We start from the raw sequence: 19,822 nt of genomic DNA, 5'->3' as shown, positions 1-19,822 counted from the left end.
TTATCTTGCCAGCTGTTTCAAGTTTTGAGTTTTGCCAGGAGGCTCTGCCCTTTCTGCCACATTTCAGCAGTAATTAATCAGGGTGAGGCAGGACGATGATAGCAGCGTGCTGAGGTGGGCAGTGGGTGCCATCCTGGAAAATGAGCGTTGCCCTGCGTTTCTCAAGGCTTCCTTGCGAGCCCAGTGCTTATCAGGAGGGTGTTATCAGGGTGATGCAAGTGGATGACATCAGGTTACTGGTGTGAGGTGGAGGGGCAGGGTTTGGCCATGCTGCAGCCTCTTTTTATTCCTGTCCTGATAAGTGTTTAATACAACATCTAATCGTTTTGTCACCATAACCCCTACTTAGTATAAGGCTCAAGAGACGAGCAGACTAGCCCTTGCTTCTCACTTGAACACCTTTTCCCCCCAAATTGACGTTTTTCGCCTCTGCTCAGCTCCTGAGCCACCTGCAGCCCCCCCTCACCCCATCCCTCTGGGGCGTCTGCGTCGCCCAGCAACCCTCAAAATGGCCGCGGCCGCGCGGTGCACGCCGGGAGTTGTAGTGCCTGGACCCTCCCATTCCTTTGCCCGTCTCCAGGCAGAGGACTCGCTTTCCCATGAGGCATCGCGCGCCAGGGGAGCGGCACCGGCGGAGGCGCTGCGGGAGTGGGCTGAGGGAGGGGATTTACCTGCGGGGAGGCGGACACAGGTAGGGCGCGGCGCGGGGCCTGCTGGGACTTGTAGTTCGGCGCGGCGAGCCCGCTCGCTGGGCAACAGCGCAGCGGGCCGGCGGAGGAACTACAACTCCCAGCGCGCCGCGAGAAGGAGCGGGCAGGGCGCCGCCTGAGGGCGGGGGGTACGAAAGGGAACCTGCCGCCGGTGCTCCCGGGGGTCGCCCCCTGAGGTGAGGGGACGGCGGGGGGCGATGAGGGGAGCCCTGGGGGCTCTGCCCAACGCTGTTGGGGGTCGGGGGCGGGCAGGTGGGGGGCGAGGAGGCGAGGGGGGAGGCCTCAGGCCCGCTGCCGGCACCGGGCGCCCCCCTGAGGGCCGCTGGGCGCCTCCTGCCCCCGGCCTCGCCTCGTCCCCGCCGCGTTAATTGGGGTGTGTGTTAATTAGCCAAGGCGGCGGGTGGTGTTTCTGGCGGTCTGGGGCTGTGGGTGGGTTTTTGGGGTGTTTGTTTTCGTGGGTAAAGCCTCGAGACGGCTGTGAAATAGGTATTAATTGGGCTGGTTTGGAGGGGGGAGCTGGTAATTTGGGGCCTTGAGCTGGTGGTGTGGCCAAAGGGGGGCAGCGGCGTCCTGGTTGTGACAGGGAGGAGGTGACCGTCCCCTGTATCTGCTGTGGTGAGGCCAAACCTCAGTGCTGGGGAGGCTCAGGTTGGAAATGAGGAGATATTCCCTCTCAGAAAGAGCAGTCAGGCCTTGGGACAGGTTCCCCAGGGAGGTGGTGGCATCACCGTCCCTGGGGGTGTCCAAAGAAAGGTTGGACGTGGTGCTTGTGGTCATGGTTTTAGTGGGTGACATTGGTTAGGAGCGTGACGGTTGGACCAGGTGATCTTGAAGGTCTTTTCCAACCTTAATGACTCACGTTTCCAAAAGATCATCCCCTGCAGTATGTGGCTACGCCATGGGCAACCAAATTACACCCCTGTTCACCTCTGCTCACACTTCTAAAGACTTGTAACAGCAGGAGGTGTTACTGTGCGTTGACAGAGCAGCACATGTTGGCATTAACTACCGTCTCCTCTAGGTGTGTTCCAGGCATGTAACTGCTTTTGAAGCAAAGCCTAGCTCAGAGCAGGTAACTTCATTGTCTTGTGCAGGTGTGTCGTCTTAATTGTTGGTTGCTGGCGCATTATACAAACATTTGGATGTAAGGGCAGGGACAGTAGGTCTTTTCACAGGTGTATGGTAAGGAAGCTGGAAAAACAAGTCCTGCTTCAGCTTTAATTTAGGAAAGATTGTTGTAAGCGCAACCCGCATCTGTTCTTCTACCGTGCAGGTTTATTGTGAAACACTTGCAGTGTCAATGAGAAATTAGCAGTCAGCCACACATTATCAGCCTGCAGCATTACCCGAGGAAGATGCGGTGTTCTAGAGCATGCTTCTGAAGGAGCTGGTAAGTGAGAGTTTAGGCTGCTTTGTGAGTCTGCATTTTGACTTTTCTAATGCTCTGCTGTCTTATCACAACTAATTCAAGGTCACATCAGAATTAAGAAGCACCATGGCAGTGCGATGAGGGTGATACTGGTTTAAACTCTGATTTGCTTAGTGAATTGTAAAGCCTGAAATTTAGGCAATGTATCTTTTTACTTCCTTTTTTTTTCCTTGTACTTGAAAAAATTGCCTTGCTCATACAAAGCTTCTGCAACACTCAACGTGAGAGATACTGACAGTGCAACAGAGATAATAGATGCACAGCTGTATGTATCCAAGGTATAGACTTAAAGCTTCACTGAAGGACTTCAGATTCCAGGAGTGGGAGGAAAAAGTCATTGAGTGTTTAGTATTCATCATGAATTGCTTTCATTTTTTAAAAGGCAACAAGAGGAAGAGTTTACTTAGTGAATCTTGACATGCTTAGCTTATGTGTATTGTGGCATTTGAGACGCGAGTTGACAGTGATTTGAGATTTCTTTCTAATGTGGAGCTCTGGTGTGAAATACTAGTTTTAATTAAAATGTCTGTGTTCTCATAACTGTTGGCATCTCAAGCATAAATACGTTCTAATTTGGGCTCCAGTTTGTGCATGACATTATCTTTTTTTTTTTTTCCTCCTTACTCCAAAGAGAAAACACTACCAAACATAAAACATTCTCAGAGCTTGCAAATTGTTTTGCTGCGAGTGTCAGATCCCGATCAAACTCTTGTGCTTAATTTAAATACTCAAACCTCATCTGTCTCATTCGAGGCGTGGTTATTCTTCAGTGTGTACCGAACATCTTAGAGGCTCTAGGGTTTTTCACTTCCTAAAGTTAAAATTACGGTGAAATACGTCATTCAGGTTGGCAATAAAGTGGTTCTGATTGACTTGTGGCTGGAAAGCAGTAAAATGGGTTGTTATTTCGGTGGTTTTGCAAGGGGAGAACAATTAACAGTACAAATCCCTACCTGAAGTTGCTTTCTTGTTTCAAAGTTCTGAGCTTGATTTATTCTTTGTGTAAGTCAGAAGCACTTTGCAGCCTTGCCAAGGTGCAGCACAATCGCTTTAGGAACACTAGATGTGTTTTTCATATTACTGCAAATAAAGAATATGGATGCTTAGAGCTGTCTGACACCTTTCACGGGCATTACCCTAAATGAAAAAGTGGCTGTCTAGCGTTACCTTCATGGCCTGAATTCTCCCTCTTTCAGACAGATGTTATTTATATATTATCTTAAGGGCTTGTAATTTTTCCTGACAGAAAGCGAATCCAGCAGGATGTGAAGAAGTGGTTCTGGGACCTGGATTAAAATGTAAATTGAGCAAACCCAACATGACTTTAATATGTTTGGGAGTTTGAAAGCAGTTTGTTCACGCCCGTCTTCCTTTTCCTGCATTCAAAGCTGGTTCGACAAACAGTGTATATAGAAAGCTTAAATATTCTGTCTCTCACGGGGTAAAAAATTTGATTTGAGAGCAAATAGATCTCATGTCCTATTTCTCCTGGAACAGCTGCAGGACATGTGTTCTAGTTTGTTACAACCAGTAGTGGCTGTGAACAAATATCTGCCTGTAAATGCAGCAGGATTGTTGATTAGTATCTTAATTTATTTTCAGAATGGAAGTGTAACCAATATTCAACTCTTGCTGTGCAGCTATTTTAATTTACAAACAGGAGGATCGGGTGGCTAGTTTCCCAAATGCTTTCTTGTTTAGCATGACTTGCTCCTGAAAATAAGTGGTTTTTCTAGGTAACAAGAATATGCTTGTTTAAATAAATGTCTTTTTCATCTTTGTTCCTCTAGTATTTACAGATATTATAATAGTAATTGGGTATTGACAAAAATCCATGCATAGCTTCCAAAACAATTTATCAGCAAATGTCTTTACCGACTGTAACTATTTACCCCGGAGGAAGTCTTTCTCAACCAAGAAGCAGTATCTCACTTTGAAGGTGGGTTGTAGTGAACTGATAGGTAATCAGGCAAGCTTTTAAAATCCATCCATCCGTATGCAAATCCTCGAGATTGTTTTAATGTTACTCTGCGGGAATGCCTTGAAAAAACCCTCAAGTTGTGTTACTTAACTTTTACTGCAGTAGAAGGGCATAAAAAAAAGAAATCACCCCATTTTTTTGAAAGGTTAAATGCACAAGTTAAGGTGGCACCTATGTAAGCTAAAACAGATTTATCCAGAGCATTTATATAAGTGCTCTTATACTGCCGTGCACAAGGAAAGCTCTCTGTCAAACTGGATGAGTGCAGCGCCTGCATCAGCAGTCATTTACTGAGTCATAAGTGGCTTCTGTTCTGCTGAAATGTGCTCAAGAAGAAAGTGTTGCCTTCAAAGCTCTCAGCTAGGTGTTCTCGGCTTCTGGAGGTGCGCGCTGCGCTCCAGAGAGGTTGTCTCCTTTCATCTGCTGAGATGAGTTCACTTTTTTATTAAAACAGGTGTTTGCATTTGAGGTATCTTGTCACTTCGGGTATTGCTTTTTAAAAATGTATATTTTCAGGCAGCGTTTTGTGAACCTAACTGTAGGATAGATATGTGTATCTCCATCCTTGCGATGTTTAAATCGAAAGGCATCGTGTCAGTGCAAGCTTTTCCTGCTCTCTTCAAATCCTCATTAGCTGGAGAAGTTACTTGTAACAGTAAAACTGGAGTGTGGCTTTCAGGATTTTCAGTCCTTGATCGTGAAGCTTTTAGCTGATTGCAGAGGATAATAAGGAGTTTTCCCACTGAGCTGGGCTAATCTTATTTTGAAGTTTAGGCACTGTGTGTTATACTTTAAGTGATTTTAAAAAAAGCTGAATGGAAATTAATCATAGGAACTGTTCAATGACTTCTTCAGCTAAACAGCTTGCCAAGGGTTACGATGCATATTTGAGAGTAATTTGAAATTCATCCACTGGATTTTTATTTGACAGAAATAGTGACAAATGTCAGTCTGTGAAATGACTCACTGAAGAGCTTTTCCCCACAGCTGAAGGCTGCCTTTCCTCTTATTACGCTCCAGAGAGAGGAAGTTGCCTGTCCCCTGTTCTATTTATTACAGGAAAGACTTTCTGAAGCTGCCAGGTATGCTAGCTGCGAGCACTGGGTGTGGTATCCAGCAGTGCATTGACCAGAGGCTGGGCAGGTGCTGCAGTGCTCAAGGAAGTGTCTGAACAATGCAGACCACGCATGACATGGTGCTCCTTAGCTTAGGAGAACAATTTCACAGGTGTGGGCCTTCTCCAGGTTGTGTGGAGTTATAGGTGGAAAGCGGAGGGGGAGCAAGGCTTGTAGCAGTGTTCTCTTCCACATTAAGGAGGTCTGTGTTCAGGCAGTTGAGAAATACTGCTTATTAGCAGACAGACTTCATTAATGCTTCATGGCTGTGCTGTCATGGGAAAAATTAATTGCGGTGTTGCCTTTTCAAAGTGGCGTGTGCTCTCTGTCCTGATACAAATCCATCACAGTTCAATGCTGCAGCCAGAGGAGGCTGTATCTGCGGGGAGGCTTATCAGTGGTGGTGCCAGGCAGTAACTGTTCTATTGCAATCACATTGATTTTCAGATCCTGGGTGTGGAACAGCCTCTGCGTGGCCCAGTTTGGAGCAGACTGATAAGGCTCCTTGTTCCTTAGCAACCGCAGTCTGCCATAGCCAGAAATCTGCCCTTCTGCAGCTGGAGGGAAAACTCTGAATGTCTCAAATCTGTGTCTTGAACCAAGGTAAGTCATCCCCCCCAGCATATTTAATTTAGAGGCCTTTGCAATCAAACAAAAGGAATGTCTTGGCAAAAGTTCCCTCGCAAAGGGAAAGCTTAACTTCTCTCATTAATAATTCATTCCAATTTCTTTCCTTGTTCTTGTGCAGACCTCTGTCTTTCCGGGGCATGGAGGTGCCATATGTCCTTCTCTTAACTAGGCTTGTAGCAGAAGTTGCCAGCAAATCTACTGAAAGTTCGGTAGGTGCTTGATGTTTTTGTCGTGCTGGGAGCTATACGAACAGAAGGATCAGATTGCTTTCTCCTCACGTTGCAGTTTATGGAGGCTTTCTGATTAAACAGAAATGAACTATACTAGCAGTCATTAACCGAAGCGTTTACACGGGGTGAATTTGCTATGAGGGCTGATTGCCTGCTAAAGCACTGAATTCATCCCAGTCATATGCTTGTAGGCTAACAGGGATGCAACTGGCAACGCTTCACACCATGGGAAAAAAAAAGCAGCCTCATGATCGAGAAAACACTTGTCAAGCTGCTTGGTAGTTTTACTACAAATGCTTAAAAACATGGATACCAAAATGTGAACTTTTCAATTGACTGAGGAGCTCTGAAGCCGATTTTGCTTCAAGTCACAGAAAAAGGTCAAATATAAAAATTCTGCTTTCAGGAGAATCTGACCAGCAAAGTCTTAAGGTCTTAAGACTGTAATCTATAGGTCTTCTGGTTCTTTGCACTAGTCTACCTCCCCGTGATGTGCTAACAGTGTGAAGTCAGCCTTCTAATTTCAGTTTTGACTGTCCCAACTGTTTCTCCTGGTAGCTTTGATCTTTGTCACCACTGGATTTGATGGATTTTGCTGATTAGCAGAATAATTCTGACTGTTCCATGTTGGGTACATCTAGGCTATTTATATGGCTGAATGTAGATCAGTTCTTGCTGCTTCTGGCTGAGAATACTTCATCCTTTTTAAGACTGATTTGACTTACTGCATTCTTTAGTGGAATGTACCTATAAAACTTAAAGGCATAGGAGTCTTGTGGTTTATTTTGTACAAATTCAGAGGGAGGATATACCCAAGTCTTCACAGGATGGTAGTAATATCTGTCAAAAGAACCACTTTGTTTGTAACAACCACTTATCTCTAAGCTTCTGTCACAGCTTGTTGTAATTTGTAAATCATTTTGAAATTGGCTTTTATATAAAGAAACAACAGAAGTAAGCTCTACATGCCTTCAGGTTATGTGAAGTTACTCTTTTATGTTAAATGTTGAAGGAAGAAGCTTTTGCATCTCTGCTGGATTGCTTTGCCTTATGTAGATGTTATCATCAGTTGTAATATAGGTGTTCAATAAAAAGCATGTGTTTGCCAGTCATTTTGCCAATAGTATGTCCCTCGTTTGAGTTCACTTCTAAGTACGTCACACGTGAAATTTCAGCTCCTGCTTTCCTAATAGTATTGGCATCCTAACGTTAATACAGCGTATTACTCTATATGTAAATCTACTGTAGTTTAAAGTCCTTGTAATGCTCTAAAGAAGTTTTGTGAGAAGAGATTTCAGTATAAAAGTAAAACTCTTCAAGATGAAGTGGAAGGGGACATAATTAGTGTAGTTGTTCAGAGAATTTGTGCAAGTCTCTGGTCAACAAAGGGGAATTAGCATCATCGTCCCCTTTATCTTCAGCACAAGGGCAACTTGCTGGGTTATTGTGACCTGGGAAATATCGAAGTATCTTCAGCTCTTATATGTTATGAGAAGGTACAATGGTCTCGTGTTTAGCTATGATGGAAGTACTTCACCATGAGTATTTCTCTTGCTCTGCTGATTCCTACCAACCCCATGTCCTAGTGACTGTTTCAGGGCTTGTTTCATCAGTGTGCAACCACTGTGTCTGCAGAGAAATGATTTCTGAGCACATCTGCTAGGGCATCTGGTGCTGTGGGAAGGATAACTCCATGTCTGAACTGTGCTTCACTGAAGAATTTAGCAAATATATTTCTAAATCAGTTTTCTGAGGCTTTGTCCAAGGACAACAGTAGTCCATACATTTGTTTTTGAAGCGTTAGTTTGGGCAGCAGCTGCTGTGTCAAAATCAGCTTAATGGTGCATCTAGCTTGTTCTCTCATAATGCTGTTTAATGCCAAAGGAAAAATGCTTAGTTCCCTGTGTTCTCTGTAGATGTTCGTCGAATAATTTTTGAGAAGTTGAGGACTGTGGGAAATGTGTTGTGATCTTTTTTCCTTAGGTTCCAGAAGCAGAATGTTGTGTGGACACGTTGGATTCAAACAGTTCCTGCCCAGTAACCAACCAGTGCAGTCCAGGTATAGTGTGTCATTGCTTAATTAAATTCCAGATTGTTTTTCACAGTTAAGACCAAAATCCAGCACATTACTTTGTTCGTAGAAGAAAGAAAATAACTAGTTGAAGTTTCTGTTCCACTATATGTACAAGGTAATGCTGATTATGACTCTCAAATGTTGTTATCCTATGGTAAAGAGCATAGGTGGCTATTAATAAAGCTATATGCTTCATCTCTTTTTATTTAGCATGCAGTTGGCTTATGTAAGAGCTATTGGAAGTACTTAAAAGTCCATAAAATGGGCATAAAGAGCAAAACCACTGTAATGTATGTAAGGGAGTGGTAAGAATAGTTTCAATGTTGTCTACTTAGCACAGAATGCCTCGTTCTTCCTCGTATAATTGAAGTAGAGGCTTTTCTTCCTAAATGGAATTTAAACTTTTTTTGTCATTCTTCAGCAATAGCAGAAGGATGATCTTTTTTTAATACTGCTTTGTTTAAAATTGGAGTGTAAAAGCAGGAAAAGGGCTTCAGAGCCCACAGTAATGAGAGTTAGTGATTTAAAAACTGGGACACGTTTCTGGGTTCAGTCGTTTCCTTGTGAAGGTTGTTAAAACATTTTAAGTCTGTCTAATTTTGCTGCCTTGTTAGCTTTAACTGTTGCTTCATTACTGCATTCATTTCTGTTCCTAAATGATTTTAGACATGGCATAAACAATTGCCTCCAAGTTACTGGAATGCATTCTCTTAAGTCTTACTGTAAACTGATAACCTACCAAAATCTTTGGTGTCAGATAAGGGCCTTGGTGCTTCCTTCCTATTACTGTAGAAAGTCTTTGCCCTTATATTGGGTCTGTTTGTGTTTAGATTAAATGTCAGATGTAATTTCTTACTGTGGGCATCAAATGTGCCGCTTCCCTCTAAGGAAAATGTAGTAGCAGAGCTGTTTTCAAATCAGCACCTTACTAATGGTTTGCTTTATGGGATAATTGATACCGGTTTGGCTCAAGGCTCTAGAGAACTGGATTTTAGCCAGCACAGTAAGTTTTTTGCTCTAAAATGTAGACTGTAATATGATCTAGTTGGAATATCTTTCTAATCTTCATGTCTTGAGTCTAAGCCTCAAGTGAAACCACTACAGCTTTATTTTATTAAGTGAAGTTGTTATTGAAGATGTGCCCTAACTTTTTTTCTTATCAAAGAGGTAGCAGTATGTGCATTTAAACAGAAATTGAGAGACTGGAACATGGAAGACACTGAAGATGAAAGTTTAACCAGTTTCCAGCCTATGTGGTAGGGTGACTGATATAAAACACTCACCATCTGTCACAGAATAGTTTAAACAGGCTTGGGTTCTTCTTAAAGTGAAACAATTAGCACAATACTAGAGAACACTGAGGCACAGGAGAGATAGCATCACGTGTCTTTAGTTTGGCACTTTTCAGTTGATTGATTATGGGAATGGCAGCTTCTTTCATCCAGGTGTGCTTTCCTTAGCATCTTTGTCCCTGCCTACTTCAGTTTTTGCTCCTGTATATGACAATTAAGTTCTGTTTCAACAGTGTATGACCTCTGAAAATAAACACAAGTGATGCTTTTTTTTTTTAGTGTTGTTGAGGGTAGTTACATATCGTTAAACACAGTGTTTTTCTCAAAGCATGAAGCAGTGAAAGGAGCTATGTTCAAATTGCCTTCTGGGAAGTTTTGTTTTTGCTTGTAACTTTCTCCATTTTGCCCCTTAAATGGTTATGTCTGTTCTGGAATAAACGCCTTAAAATGAAACCTCTGAACTTGTGGAGCTGGAGATGTTTGTAACTGGTAGACTAAACCGGTGGAATTTCTGTCACTTCGACCTCTCTCTAAAGATCAGGAAATATCTCTGCTGCTTTTGTTGTTTTCAAGCATCTGTACGCTTTGTTCTTATGCAGGTTGTTACAGACGGTGGAACGAGGATGGGAGTAGCAGCTGCATTAAGTGCAAAAATGAAACTCTTCCTGTTGCATCTGCTCACAATCTGACTGATTGCAGAAATGGTGAGTCACTTATCCCGTTATTTTGATGGGTGTCTTTTGGTACTGAGGTCTCTTCTTGCATGTGTTGTCCAAAAAATCTGTTCAAGAAGACATCAAGTGTTGCAAAGTTTTCCCCCTGACCTCTCCCTTTGGAAAAGGATTAATTTTCAGAGTCCTAATGCATATTGGAGGCTTTGAACCTATAAATATATACCTATATAAAACCTATAGAAGCTTTGGAATTCAACTGTCAGAAACCATTCAGTCTGGTGGAACCATTCCAGAATCTAGAAGAGAAAAGAAGTCAAAAATCTTGTATATTAGGCTACCTCATCTGTGAAATTGAATGCAACATCTTAAGGAAAAAGAAGAAAAGATAATTAGGCCCCATGTAAGCTCTTAAAATAAAGTCCATAACATCAAAATGATTAAAGTTACAAGCTAGGACCTGTATCAAATAAATACAGTGAACACTGAATTCTGTGCATGCTTTAATCTCTGCTGTCAGAAAAAGGCATTTGCTGTAGGCGTTTGCTAGGGACTTTTCCAGAGAACAAAATAGCTCAGGCAGTACTTGAGCTCCTTGAAAAATCTATATTGAGAAGGCCAGATTCGTTTTGTACGTGTGGTTTTTGAGAGGTGAGATCTGTTCAACTCCTCCAAAATTTTTTTAGTGCAAGAGACAAGAAACTTGATCTCAGCTGCTGAGAAATGCACCAATGAATTATTCTCTTTGGACAAATGATGAGTATGATGATGCCCTTTTACTTTCTTGGAATTCTTAAAGGTGATATTAAGAATGTTTGCTTTTTAATGGGAGAAGTCAGGATTCTTGTACAATTTCAAATAATTACTGAGAAATATAATAGCCTTTCACTAAGTTTTTCAACATATACGTAGCTTTTACCAGATTTTACTTTAACTTTTTTTTATTACAGCTGGTATCAGAGGGATGAATTTCCAAATGAATATAAGCACCGTAACTCCTTTCATGCACAACATAGGTGAGTGGCTAGAAATAATGATCAGATGCAGGCTTCATAATTATTCACTGCATACCAGCACTTCCATGACATGGCTTTTGGAACAAGTTGTAAAATACTTATTTCTGTAGGACAGGTTTTATTCCAAAGGTGGCAGCCATTCTTGCTTGTTCTGCCTTGCTTTCAAGAAGAATCTTTTATTAAGTTTTAAAGCTCAATTTTGAAGTAACTGTATTTTACTGTATGTTCTTTCATCCTGTCCTAGTGATTTTTCAAGAGGCTTTCTGGTACAGATTGAGATGGTTATTTATGAAACCCTGTGACTTGAATTTTGAAGCTTATGCGGCAATTTGTTGTCTAATCCCTAAAAGAAACATGTAACACCTGTTAAGTGTCTAAAAAAACAAAATGATTAGCCTTTCTCTAGATTGATTTTCATGTTTTTTAATCATTGCTGGCCAGTCACTTCTATTTAGTCTCCTAAAAATACTTCAACACGGGTGAAAATAATGTAGGTTAGGAATATTTTAGATATCCTACTGAAGTGAGCAATGATGGTATGTGATGCCAAATGATTTGCTATTATACATGTAGGGTGGGTGCTTACAACCAGTGCTCTTAAAAAGGAAAGCTAAACAGCCATGTCAGACTTGGATGCTGCTGATCCCTTTCAAATATTTGTCCTGTAATGTGCATATACTTGAAGCATTTATTGCTGTTTAGACTGGACTTCTCAAGCAGAGCTTGTCTGAGATCTGTTTTTCCAGTTTGTCTGCAACAAGATCATTAGCAACTTTTTTTCCTAAAATACCTGCTCTTTTATATCATAACCTTAAATAAACCAACAGTAAAATATATAGGCATTTTTGGAGGTAGGAAAGGGGGGAATAGAGGTAGAGGGGAGCACCTCTTGCTACTGTCTGCCTCTTTGGGATAGTTTCTATATCAGTCATTTGTGGAACACACAATGCTGTGTGTACTGTACTGCTTGTGTAATGTCTGTTGACAAGTTCTGTCTTTATTCCTTAAGTGAAGTCCCCTAAAATAACAATAGTAGTGTTGAGTGCCTGCCAGCAGTGGTTGTGGAAGTTACATAAAAGAAAAAGAATAATGGATTAAAAATGTCTGTCTTCAGGAAAGTAAAGACTAAGACACTTTTGGGGTTGGAATGAGTCTGGGGAAATTGTTCATATAATGAAATTAGCATTGGATGTTTCAGTGAGATCTGTCTTTATTTAAAGAAAAAACTACACCACCTCTTCTGTAAATGTGAAGAAGCTGATCTGTATCTTCTGCTAAACTCTATTGTTAGAACAGATTTCTAGTGAGTAACAGTCTTTCCTCTATTTTTTTTCAGGGGGCCCAGAAGTGGCAGCTTCTCTCATCTTAGGGACATTTTTCATCAGTTTATTCCTGATTCTGTCTGTTGCTTCTTTCTTCTACCTCAAACGTGCCAATAAGCTTCCTAATGTTTTCTACAGAAGAAACAAAGGTAAAATACCTCTAAGTAATTGTGTATATCATCTCAACTGTTCTGACCTTTGCTTGGTTTCTTAAAGTTAAAGCACTGACGTGAAGTTTAAGGGGTTTTTAACCTATATAGCTACTATCATCTCTTGTTTATCTAAAACAATGTTAACTAATGCAACATTTTTCTTGCTATGTGCAATGAAAACATAACACTATTATAAGCAATGCAGAGGACGTCTGTTCTCAGTCTAAGCATGCCTAGGTGCATATTAGACAGTATCTCTCACTAACCTAGGTGTTTCTGTAGCTTTCAAAGATTTGCTGGAGTACTATACTTGACGTTAGTTGTCACTGAATGCTAGGTATCTGATTTTAAAAAAGATATCTAGGCTTCTTGCTTACAGGGCATTTTCAGACAACTTGTGCATTTCAAGACACAAGATGTCAGACATGTATAAAGCTTCACAAAAAGCTGTTTCTTCTTGATTTAGAGCAAAGGAAACTGTAGCACTGAAGGGTATCATATTTACCAGAGATGTGTCAGCAGCAGGAGAAAGGGAGTGGAGTTTGAGGTTCCCTGTTATTGCACTACTCAGTCATCTGTGTTTGCCCTCTCAGTGCAGGATCTCCTGGGACTTGGAAGGGCAACTGCCTGACGTGTTGGGTTTTTGTCTTTTTATTTATTTTTTTTGAAGTAGACACCCAGAGCTCTTCTCTTTTTAATGTGATTCATTCTTCATTTCTTTAGTTCATGTAACTGAGAAATGAAGCCGTGTAACTAAAATGCAAACAGCTGAATTCTTTGTGCCAAAGTGATTTCAGAATAGATAGGGAAAGAACACCTGGGGTGTTCTTAGCCATAGGGCAGTAAGATTTTTATGCAGACAAGTGGCTTTTTCAGATGCTTCATTTTTAGTGAAGTGGTTCAGTGTCTCCACACTTGTTTGGTCTTCAGTTCCTGGTAGCTGGTGAGCAAATCCTGCAGAAGGTGACGTCTGCGTTCTGCCTGGTGTTTTGAATGAAACTGAGGCTCATTTGAGTGTCCATCTCACTCCTTCTACTCAATTTCTTTGAATCATTCCTATGACAACCTCCATCACTGCATTTGCTGTGTTAGAGCTCCTTCTGTTGAACAGAAAGCTGTTTACTGGTTAGGTGTACTAAACACAGACCTCCTGTAATTTTCATTGATGTCTTGCACAAGTCCAAGCTTTCCTATTCAATAGAAATCTTTTTAAAAAGAGGGGAAAAAGATGGGTGGAGCAATCAATTCTGTTGTTTGGCTAAGAATGCTGCATCTAGCCCTAGCAACCTAGTGGCATGCCACTGTGGTGTTGCTTCATGTAGAAGTATGCAATAGTAGATACCTAACATCTGAATTGATCGGTGCTACAGGAGCTGCCAGTATCCTACTGACTGTCAAATTGAAACCTCTAGGTTGCTTTTGCATGTGTCTTCAAGTAAACTTAGCTGGGACAAGATTCTCCATCAGTTTTTTAAGTGTGACAGCAGAGCTCTGAGGCTTCAGTGATACTGACTTCCTCGTTTTGTATTGATAGTTCACTTTGGTCCAGCAGGTTAAAGCATTCACATCCTTCTTTGAAGGAGAAGCATTAGAAATATTTATCTGGCTTGTTAATGCATCAGCTTTCATTCTGTCTAGGTGATTATTACCATGTGCCCCATAAAGGTAGCAGCCTCTTGTAGAAAAGGGCTGTATCTTTCACTGCTCAATCACTTTTTTACATTCTTTCTCTGGTAGCTGTCTCAAGGTGCTTTTTATTCCTACTGAAGCTTCTTCATATTGAAGAGATACTGCTGTGGTTACTTTCTTAAAAAGCAAAACAAGTCGTTCTTGGAGACCTTTGCAGCCCTTTATTTCAAATCTTGAAAAGAGTCCTACAGACAATGTATCATACTAATGGGATTTCTGAATGTTCTGATCTGTTTTGGTGGTCTTTGATTTAAAAAAAAGTATTGTCACAATAGAACTATTCTGTTGCAGACATACATTTTTAAAAAAAACTAGCAAGTCTAGCCTTCTAGATTAATGATGGTTAGTCTGTCTTTCTCTTTCAGCATCTGTTCTCCAGCCTAGTGAAACAGTAAGTAAATTCTCTCCTTCCGATAAGAACAAGCAAACGTAAGACATGAAGTAAACATTAAGGTGAAGTTGCAACAATTCGTTAAGGAGCTACGTAATCTGATGTATGAGAAACAAGTGAAAATGAGATGTTTGGGGTAACTGGGAAAAAGTGTGAAAGATGAATACTCACCATATGGATTCTGTTGAGTTACTTTCTCTAAGAAAGACTATGTAAACAGTAAATATTGTTGGAACCTTAAAATTTCCTGTATATTTTTTTGAATAAAAGACTGAATAATAAGGTGCTTTCTTTGACATGATCATTCTTCTGTTATGCAGGCATCCATGATACCTCCCCCTACTTCTTCAGGTGAGGAATTGTTCTCTGGGCCATGCTGCTATAAATATTTTACCTTTTAGCTTCCCTTTTGTGCGTTTCATTACTGAAAAGCAGGCAAACTGTGTCAAAATAATATGCTAAGAATGATATGCTTTTTACAGCAGGTGAAAGTGATTACTTGTAAGGCCTCGTATAGAACTGTGGACTCTGTTGGGAGCACAGAAACCAAATGAAGAATATCCAGATCTTTTTGATGGGATTTATTGCTTTAATTAATGTAGGCATACAGTACTGATGGAGTACTTTACTTTAAAATAGATCTTCAACTTCTCAATTCTAAGAAAAGAAGCCTTACAAGTAGATGAAAAAATACTTTTCAAAGAGTATTGCAGTCTGGGACTCATTTTCAGGATTGGAATCTTCTTCACAATGCCAGGCTGGTACATTTTCAGGCTCACTGATTTGAAGCACATCAATTTCTTGAAACAAGCGACACAGACTGTTTGGAATATACCATTTTTTTTGTGTTTGTGGCATATGGGTTGTTTGTTCTCTTTGAGAAGGTAAGTTTCTAACAAGCATGGAACTTTGGAAGAAATATATTCTGCCTGAAAAATTAAACAGTAGCTTGTCTCAGTCTTCTTCCCAAGTCTCCATAATTTCAACCAATAAATATTACTGGGAAGTTCATGCTCTAATGTACTGTTTTAGACCAGATCTTCATAATCCAATAGCAAAAAAGTAGCTTTTTGGTGGACTTCTATTTGTGTTGCTTTTAGGTTTGTCTTTTTGTTTTTCTTTTTAAGGCGCAGAATGACTTTAGCCACTCAGGAATTGTTGGATGGCATGTGGTGGTATGAATTAGTGATAAAGGCATGCTTTTGCAGCAGGTGCTAATGATGTTTCTGTGCCCACTCTTTCAGTTCGGAAGCCACGATATGTCAGACGAGAACGGTCGCTAGTGACGTCTGCATCTGCTGCTATCATCTCTTCTTCTGAAACCAGGGTCAGCAATGTGTAGCATTCATTCTTGACCGAGGACTTTATAACTGCTCACAGTGTCGAGAAGAAACTCTACTGAATCTACTGAAGTGCCAGGAAAATATCGCAAGCAGCTGACCTAAACGGAAGCCAAATTACTGTGTGGAAGGGTTTGTGCCAAATGTTAACAGAGAAATGAACTAACACAAAGATACCGAAGGCAGGATACATCCAGTTCTGTGAACTGCTTTGGTGATCTTGAAATGCACTATTCCAGCTCTGTGGTTTCATTTGTCTCCCACAGATGCTATGTTTAATCTTTAAAGAATCTGTCTGTCTTTTGGTACGCTTTCAGTTTTGGCAAGTTCTTCCCGTGTTGTGATGTGTTCTGTGTCCCCAGAGCTGAATGTCTCGGTGCTGCAGGCCAACACAAAATACTGGGAGTACTCAAGGATATGGAGCTGTTTGAAGGACCTACTTGTAACAGTTAACACTAAGTGCCACTGCTTTGATGTTTTAGGACAATATAACAATACTTAACATGCAGTATCTTTTTGAAGCAAAAAAAAAAAGGCCTTCTGGAGCATCTTCTTCAGCCTATGACGTAGCTGACCCTGGTTTTTAACTGTGACTATAGACCTGCTATCCAGATCCTGTTGTCCTTGATACTTCTGAAAGCTGTGGTTTATATAGGCCTGTTCCTATAAATTCTCACACTTTGGAGGGTTTTCAGATGACTTCAGCTAAAATAAGGACTAATAGAATTAAAAAAAACATTTGCTATGGCTTTGTAACTGATAGGCTGCTATGCCTGTCCTGCAAAGACAGTCTCCACTAATTTACTTCCTTCAACACAGCAGTCGAAGGGAAACCAAAAGTCCTGCAGGGTATCTGTAGCTATTAGACATGTCACTGAGTATCAAGATGAGCTGGAGAAGCCAGGTGAATTTCTCCTGATGCAATAAGGGGTTTCTTTTGTCAAGCCCTACGTTAACATGCCTGACATCTGCAGGCCAGCACCTTATGGCAGAGTCCTTGTTTAAAGTGCCAGCCTAAGTAGCCCCCAGTCTCAGGTGCTTGTTCTTGCCCATCTTATGCCAGCTGAGTAGCCATTTGATCAGGAAATTGAAGGAGCTATAAAATAACTTTCTTGGCTAGGTTCTCTCACCAAATTGGTTCCTGGCATGGTTAAATCTGTTGCCATGTGAACGCTTATATCAGCACAATGGGCACAGTAGTATGGGCATGAGAGTGGGTGACTGGGGAATGACTGAAAAACCTGAGGTTGCTAAATTGGTTGAAGCATTGCTGCTACCATATGGGAAATGATTTCTAAGCAGCTTGTGCATTCCCACCTACCTGTGTTGCCTGTCTTGGTGCAGCAGGAGCTCTGTTATGGGTCGGTACTCCTAAAATAAATTATTTTGAAGCTTTTCACCATCAGCCAGTGGCATGAACATAATGGTCAGGAACTGGAACAGTCAGTTCTCTTCAGAAAATGTGAACAGAACTGTCTTAAGCTGATGTGATACCCATATGGAGAGTGCAAACCTTGTGATCCAGTTCCTTCTATCTGAGGTTGAAAGCTTATTCAAAGGCAGAGGAAGAGAACTGGGATGGGCAGGGATATGTATTGTACTAGATAGGCCTGTTCTTGTATAAATTTCTGTGCAGTTGTATGTACGGGCAGAGATGCAAGTACAAGGTAACAAGAGCTCTTGTAGCATCAAACAAGCTAGGGCAAAGACTGGGGATAAAGAACAAACCATGAAGAGGCACCCCACCCCCAAGGAAGCAAGGGGTGAACAAATAAAATACCAACCAACCCTGAATTACTGCATGGAGAAACCTAAGATCACCTTTCTGTCACAATGATGTTATCAAGCTTTTTGTTCTACTGGGCAAAACTAAAGACAGCAGACAATGCCAGTTGAGACACTTGGCTTTCAATACGAAATGTGCTTAGAGTTCCTATGTTCCCAGTTCAGGAAGTGGCAGTTCTGTCTCTGTAATTTTGATGTCTTTTTTATCTTTGTGCTGCTGAGATTTTTCCACAGGTAGAAATTGTTTGGAGGTCATAGGTTTTTCTTGAACTTAGTTGCTGAATATTTTCTTAACCTTTAAGGAAAAGGAGTAACTATGCAAATAATACAATGCCAAGAAACTGCACCTTTTGAAAGCAGGGAGGTTCTGCTTGCAAATCTGTCAATGATCGTGCATCCTTGTATTGCTTAGTTGCTAAAGTATTCTTTCTCCACATAAATTATTGAAGGATCATTCATGTCATTGTACTGTCTGAGCTCTATCTTACCATCAAGTGCATATTGTAACTGAGTTCAATGTCAAGTGTCTAATGCTCTAACTTCTGTGTGGTCATGTCTTTCCTTAATGATAGCATCTCTTCCACTGTTTGTATTCCTTCCTCCAGCAAACTCCTTAAATGCAGCAGATAAACTTCACCATTTTTTGTTTGTTTCAGGAACTTTTCAGCTTTTGGTTTTGCTGTCTGACGCAGTGGACTTGTGATCTAAACAGTTTTTTACTCATTTGCACTGTCAATTTAAATATATGATGTGTTTTGGTTTCCGTCTCCCTCCAAAATAACATATAAAATTGGCTTTAATGAACCCTGATATTTAATGTATTTGTGTATTTTTAAATTGTGCCAAAATAAACATCTTTTGAGCTTTTGTAATGACTGTGCAGGTCACTTGTTTCCTTTTCAAGCACGAAATGAAGGTAGCAAAATTAGCACCTAAAGCAGATCATTGTTTCAGCTCATATGGCGTGTTACCTCCACCAGAACTGAAACTTCAAATACCAAAAAAGGGAGAGGTGAGTCTGAATGATCCTGCCCAGTTCTATGGTAGGATAGCCAGGCTGTTCATCTGCAGCTCGTCTCTTTGCACCTTGAAGTAATTTTGAGTAAGTATTTGTAATGGTATATAACAACATGACAAAAGCAACTCATAATAATTACCTGTAGTATGCCAAAGTAACTCTTCAGCAGAGAAGGCAGCTTTAGTAAATGACTGATTTTTTTTTTTTTTTTTGATGCTGAATATTTAAGAACACTGACAGATAGCAGGTGCAGCAAGAAAAGTCTAAAAGAGAAGGCTACTAAACAGTGCCAAACACACCAGAAGTTGAGATCATCAAGACAATAACATGAATTGAAGGGAAGGTGATGGGTTTGGGGATTCTTGGTCTTCCACATCTTTGCTTTGGAAAAAAGTGTTTGTTATTCCTTCCTCTTCCTTCCCCTTCCCTCTTTGGGTACTTGGTACTGTTGTTGGGCTTCTTTTACTTCCTTACTCTTCATACTAATGTATCTTGTGCTGTTAACTGCAGTTGCCAAAACAATCTGCAACAACAAGAGCTGAGCCAAAGGAAACCGGGATGCTGAGCCGTACAGCCTGAAACACGGGTAGTTAAATTTGGCAACCCTCTTTTCCCTCGCAAAACGAGTTGAGTAGCCTCACGCGTGAGAAAGATGCTGCTTTTAGTGAGGCATGCTGATGGGGAAGGCTAAGCCAAGTGCTTTAATGACTACTGTGCGTGCACTATGAAAAGTCTAATCAGCTTGGTTGTCAGAGCCAAGGTGACAGCGTAACACACGAGGAGAAATTGACCTGGAAAATTGTCCCAGTGGGAGAGGAGGACTTGAAAGTGGATTTGTCAGTTAAATGGGCTCTGACCACCGTGCACACCAAAATATAGCAGCCTTTGGGAAGAGGAAGTACTGAGTGTCCTTGCCTCTGTGCCATTAGTCACCTGGCTGCATCCGATAGATGAAATTGGCAGTAAGTGAACTGGGG

General features: G+C 41.1%; 1 protein-coding gene across 1 annotated transcript; it reads left to right on the top strand.

Annotated features, from left to right (window-relative positions):
• The first annotated feature begins 854 nt into the window (after window positions 1-854).
• LOC311217986 (uncharacterized protein C1orf159) lies at window positions 855-14,860 on the top strand. The gene is made up of 9 exons (XM_084300405.1): window positions 855-886; window positions 1,984-2,100; window positions 5,683-5,838; window positions 5,984-6,074; window positions 8,079-8,154; window positions 10,061-10,165; window positions 11,083-11,148; window positions 12,485-12,619; window positions 14,677-14,860. Exons 4-9 carry the CDS (start codon window positions 6,003-6,005, stop codon window positions 14,742-14,744), a joined length of 522 nt encoding a protein of 173 aa, XP_084156531.1. The 5' UTR covers window positions 855-886; window positions 1,984-2,100; window positions 5,683-5,838; window positions 5,984-6,002; the 3' UTR covers window positions 14,745-14,860.
• Window positions 14,861-19,822: the final 4,962 nt, after the last annotated feature.

Source organism: Netta rufina (assembly GCF_964035555.1).
Source record: "Netta rufina genome assembly, chromosome: 22".
Lineage (NCBI taxonomy): Eukaryota > Metazoa > Chordata > Aves > Anseriformes > Anatidae > Netta > Netta rufina.
This window is presented reverse-complemented; position numbering and strand designations above follow the sequence as displayed.

Bases quoted from the DNA above. Each gene is read 5' to 3' on its own strand.
- LOC311217986 (XM_084300405.1), top strand. From the start codon at position 6,003: ATGGAGGTGCCATATGTCCTTCTCTTAACTAGGCTTGTAGCAGAAGTT. The intron at 6,075-8,078 runs GTAGGTGCTTGA...TTTTTTCCTTAG, and splicing joins GCAAATCTACTGAAAGTTCG to GTTCCAGAAGCAGAATGTTG. The intron at 11,149-12,484 runs GTGAGTGGCTAG...ATTTTTTTTCAG, and splicing joins TCCTTTCATGCACAACATAG to GGGGCCCAGAAGTGGCAGCT.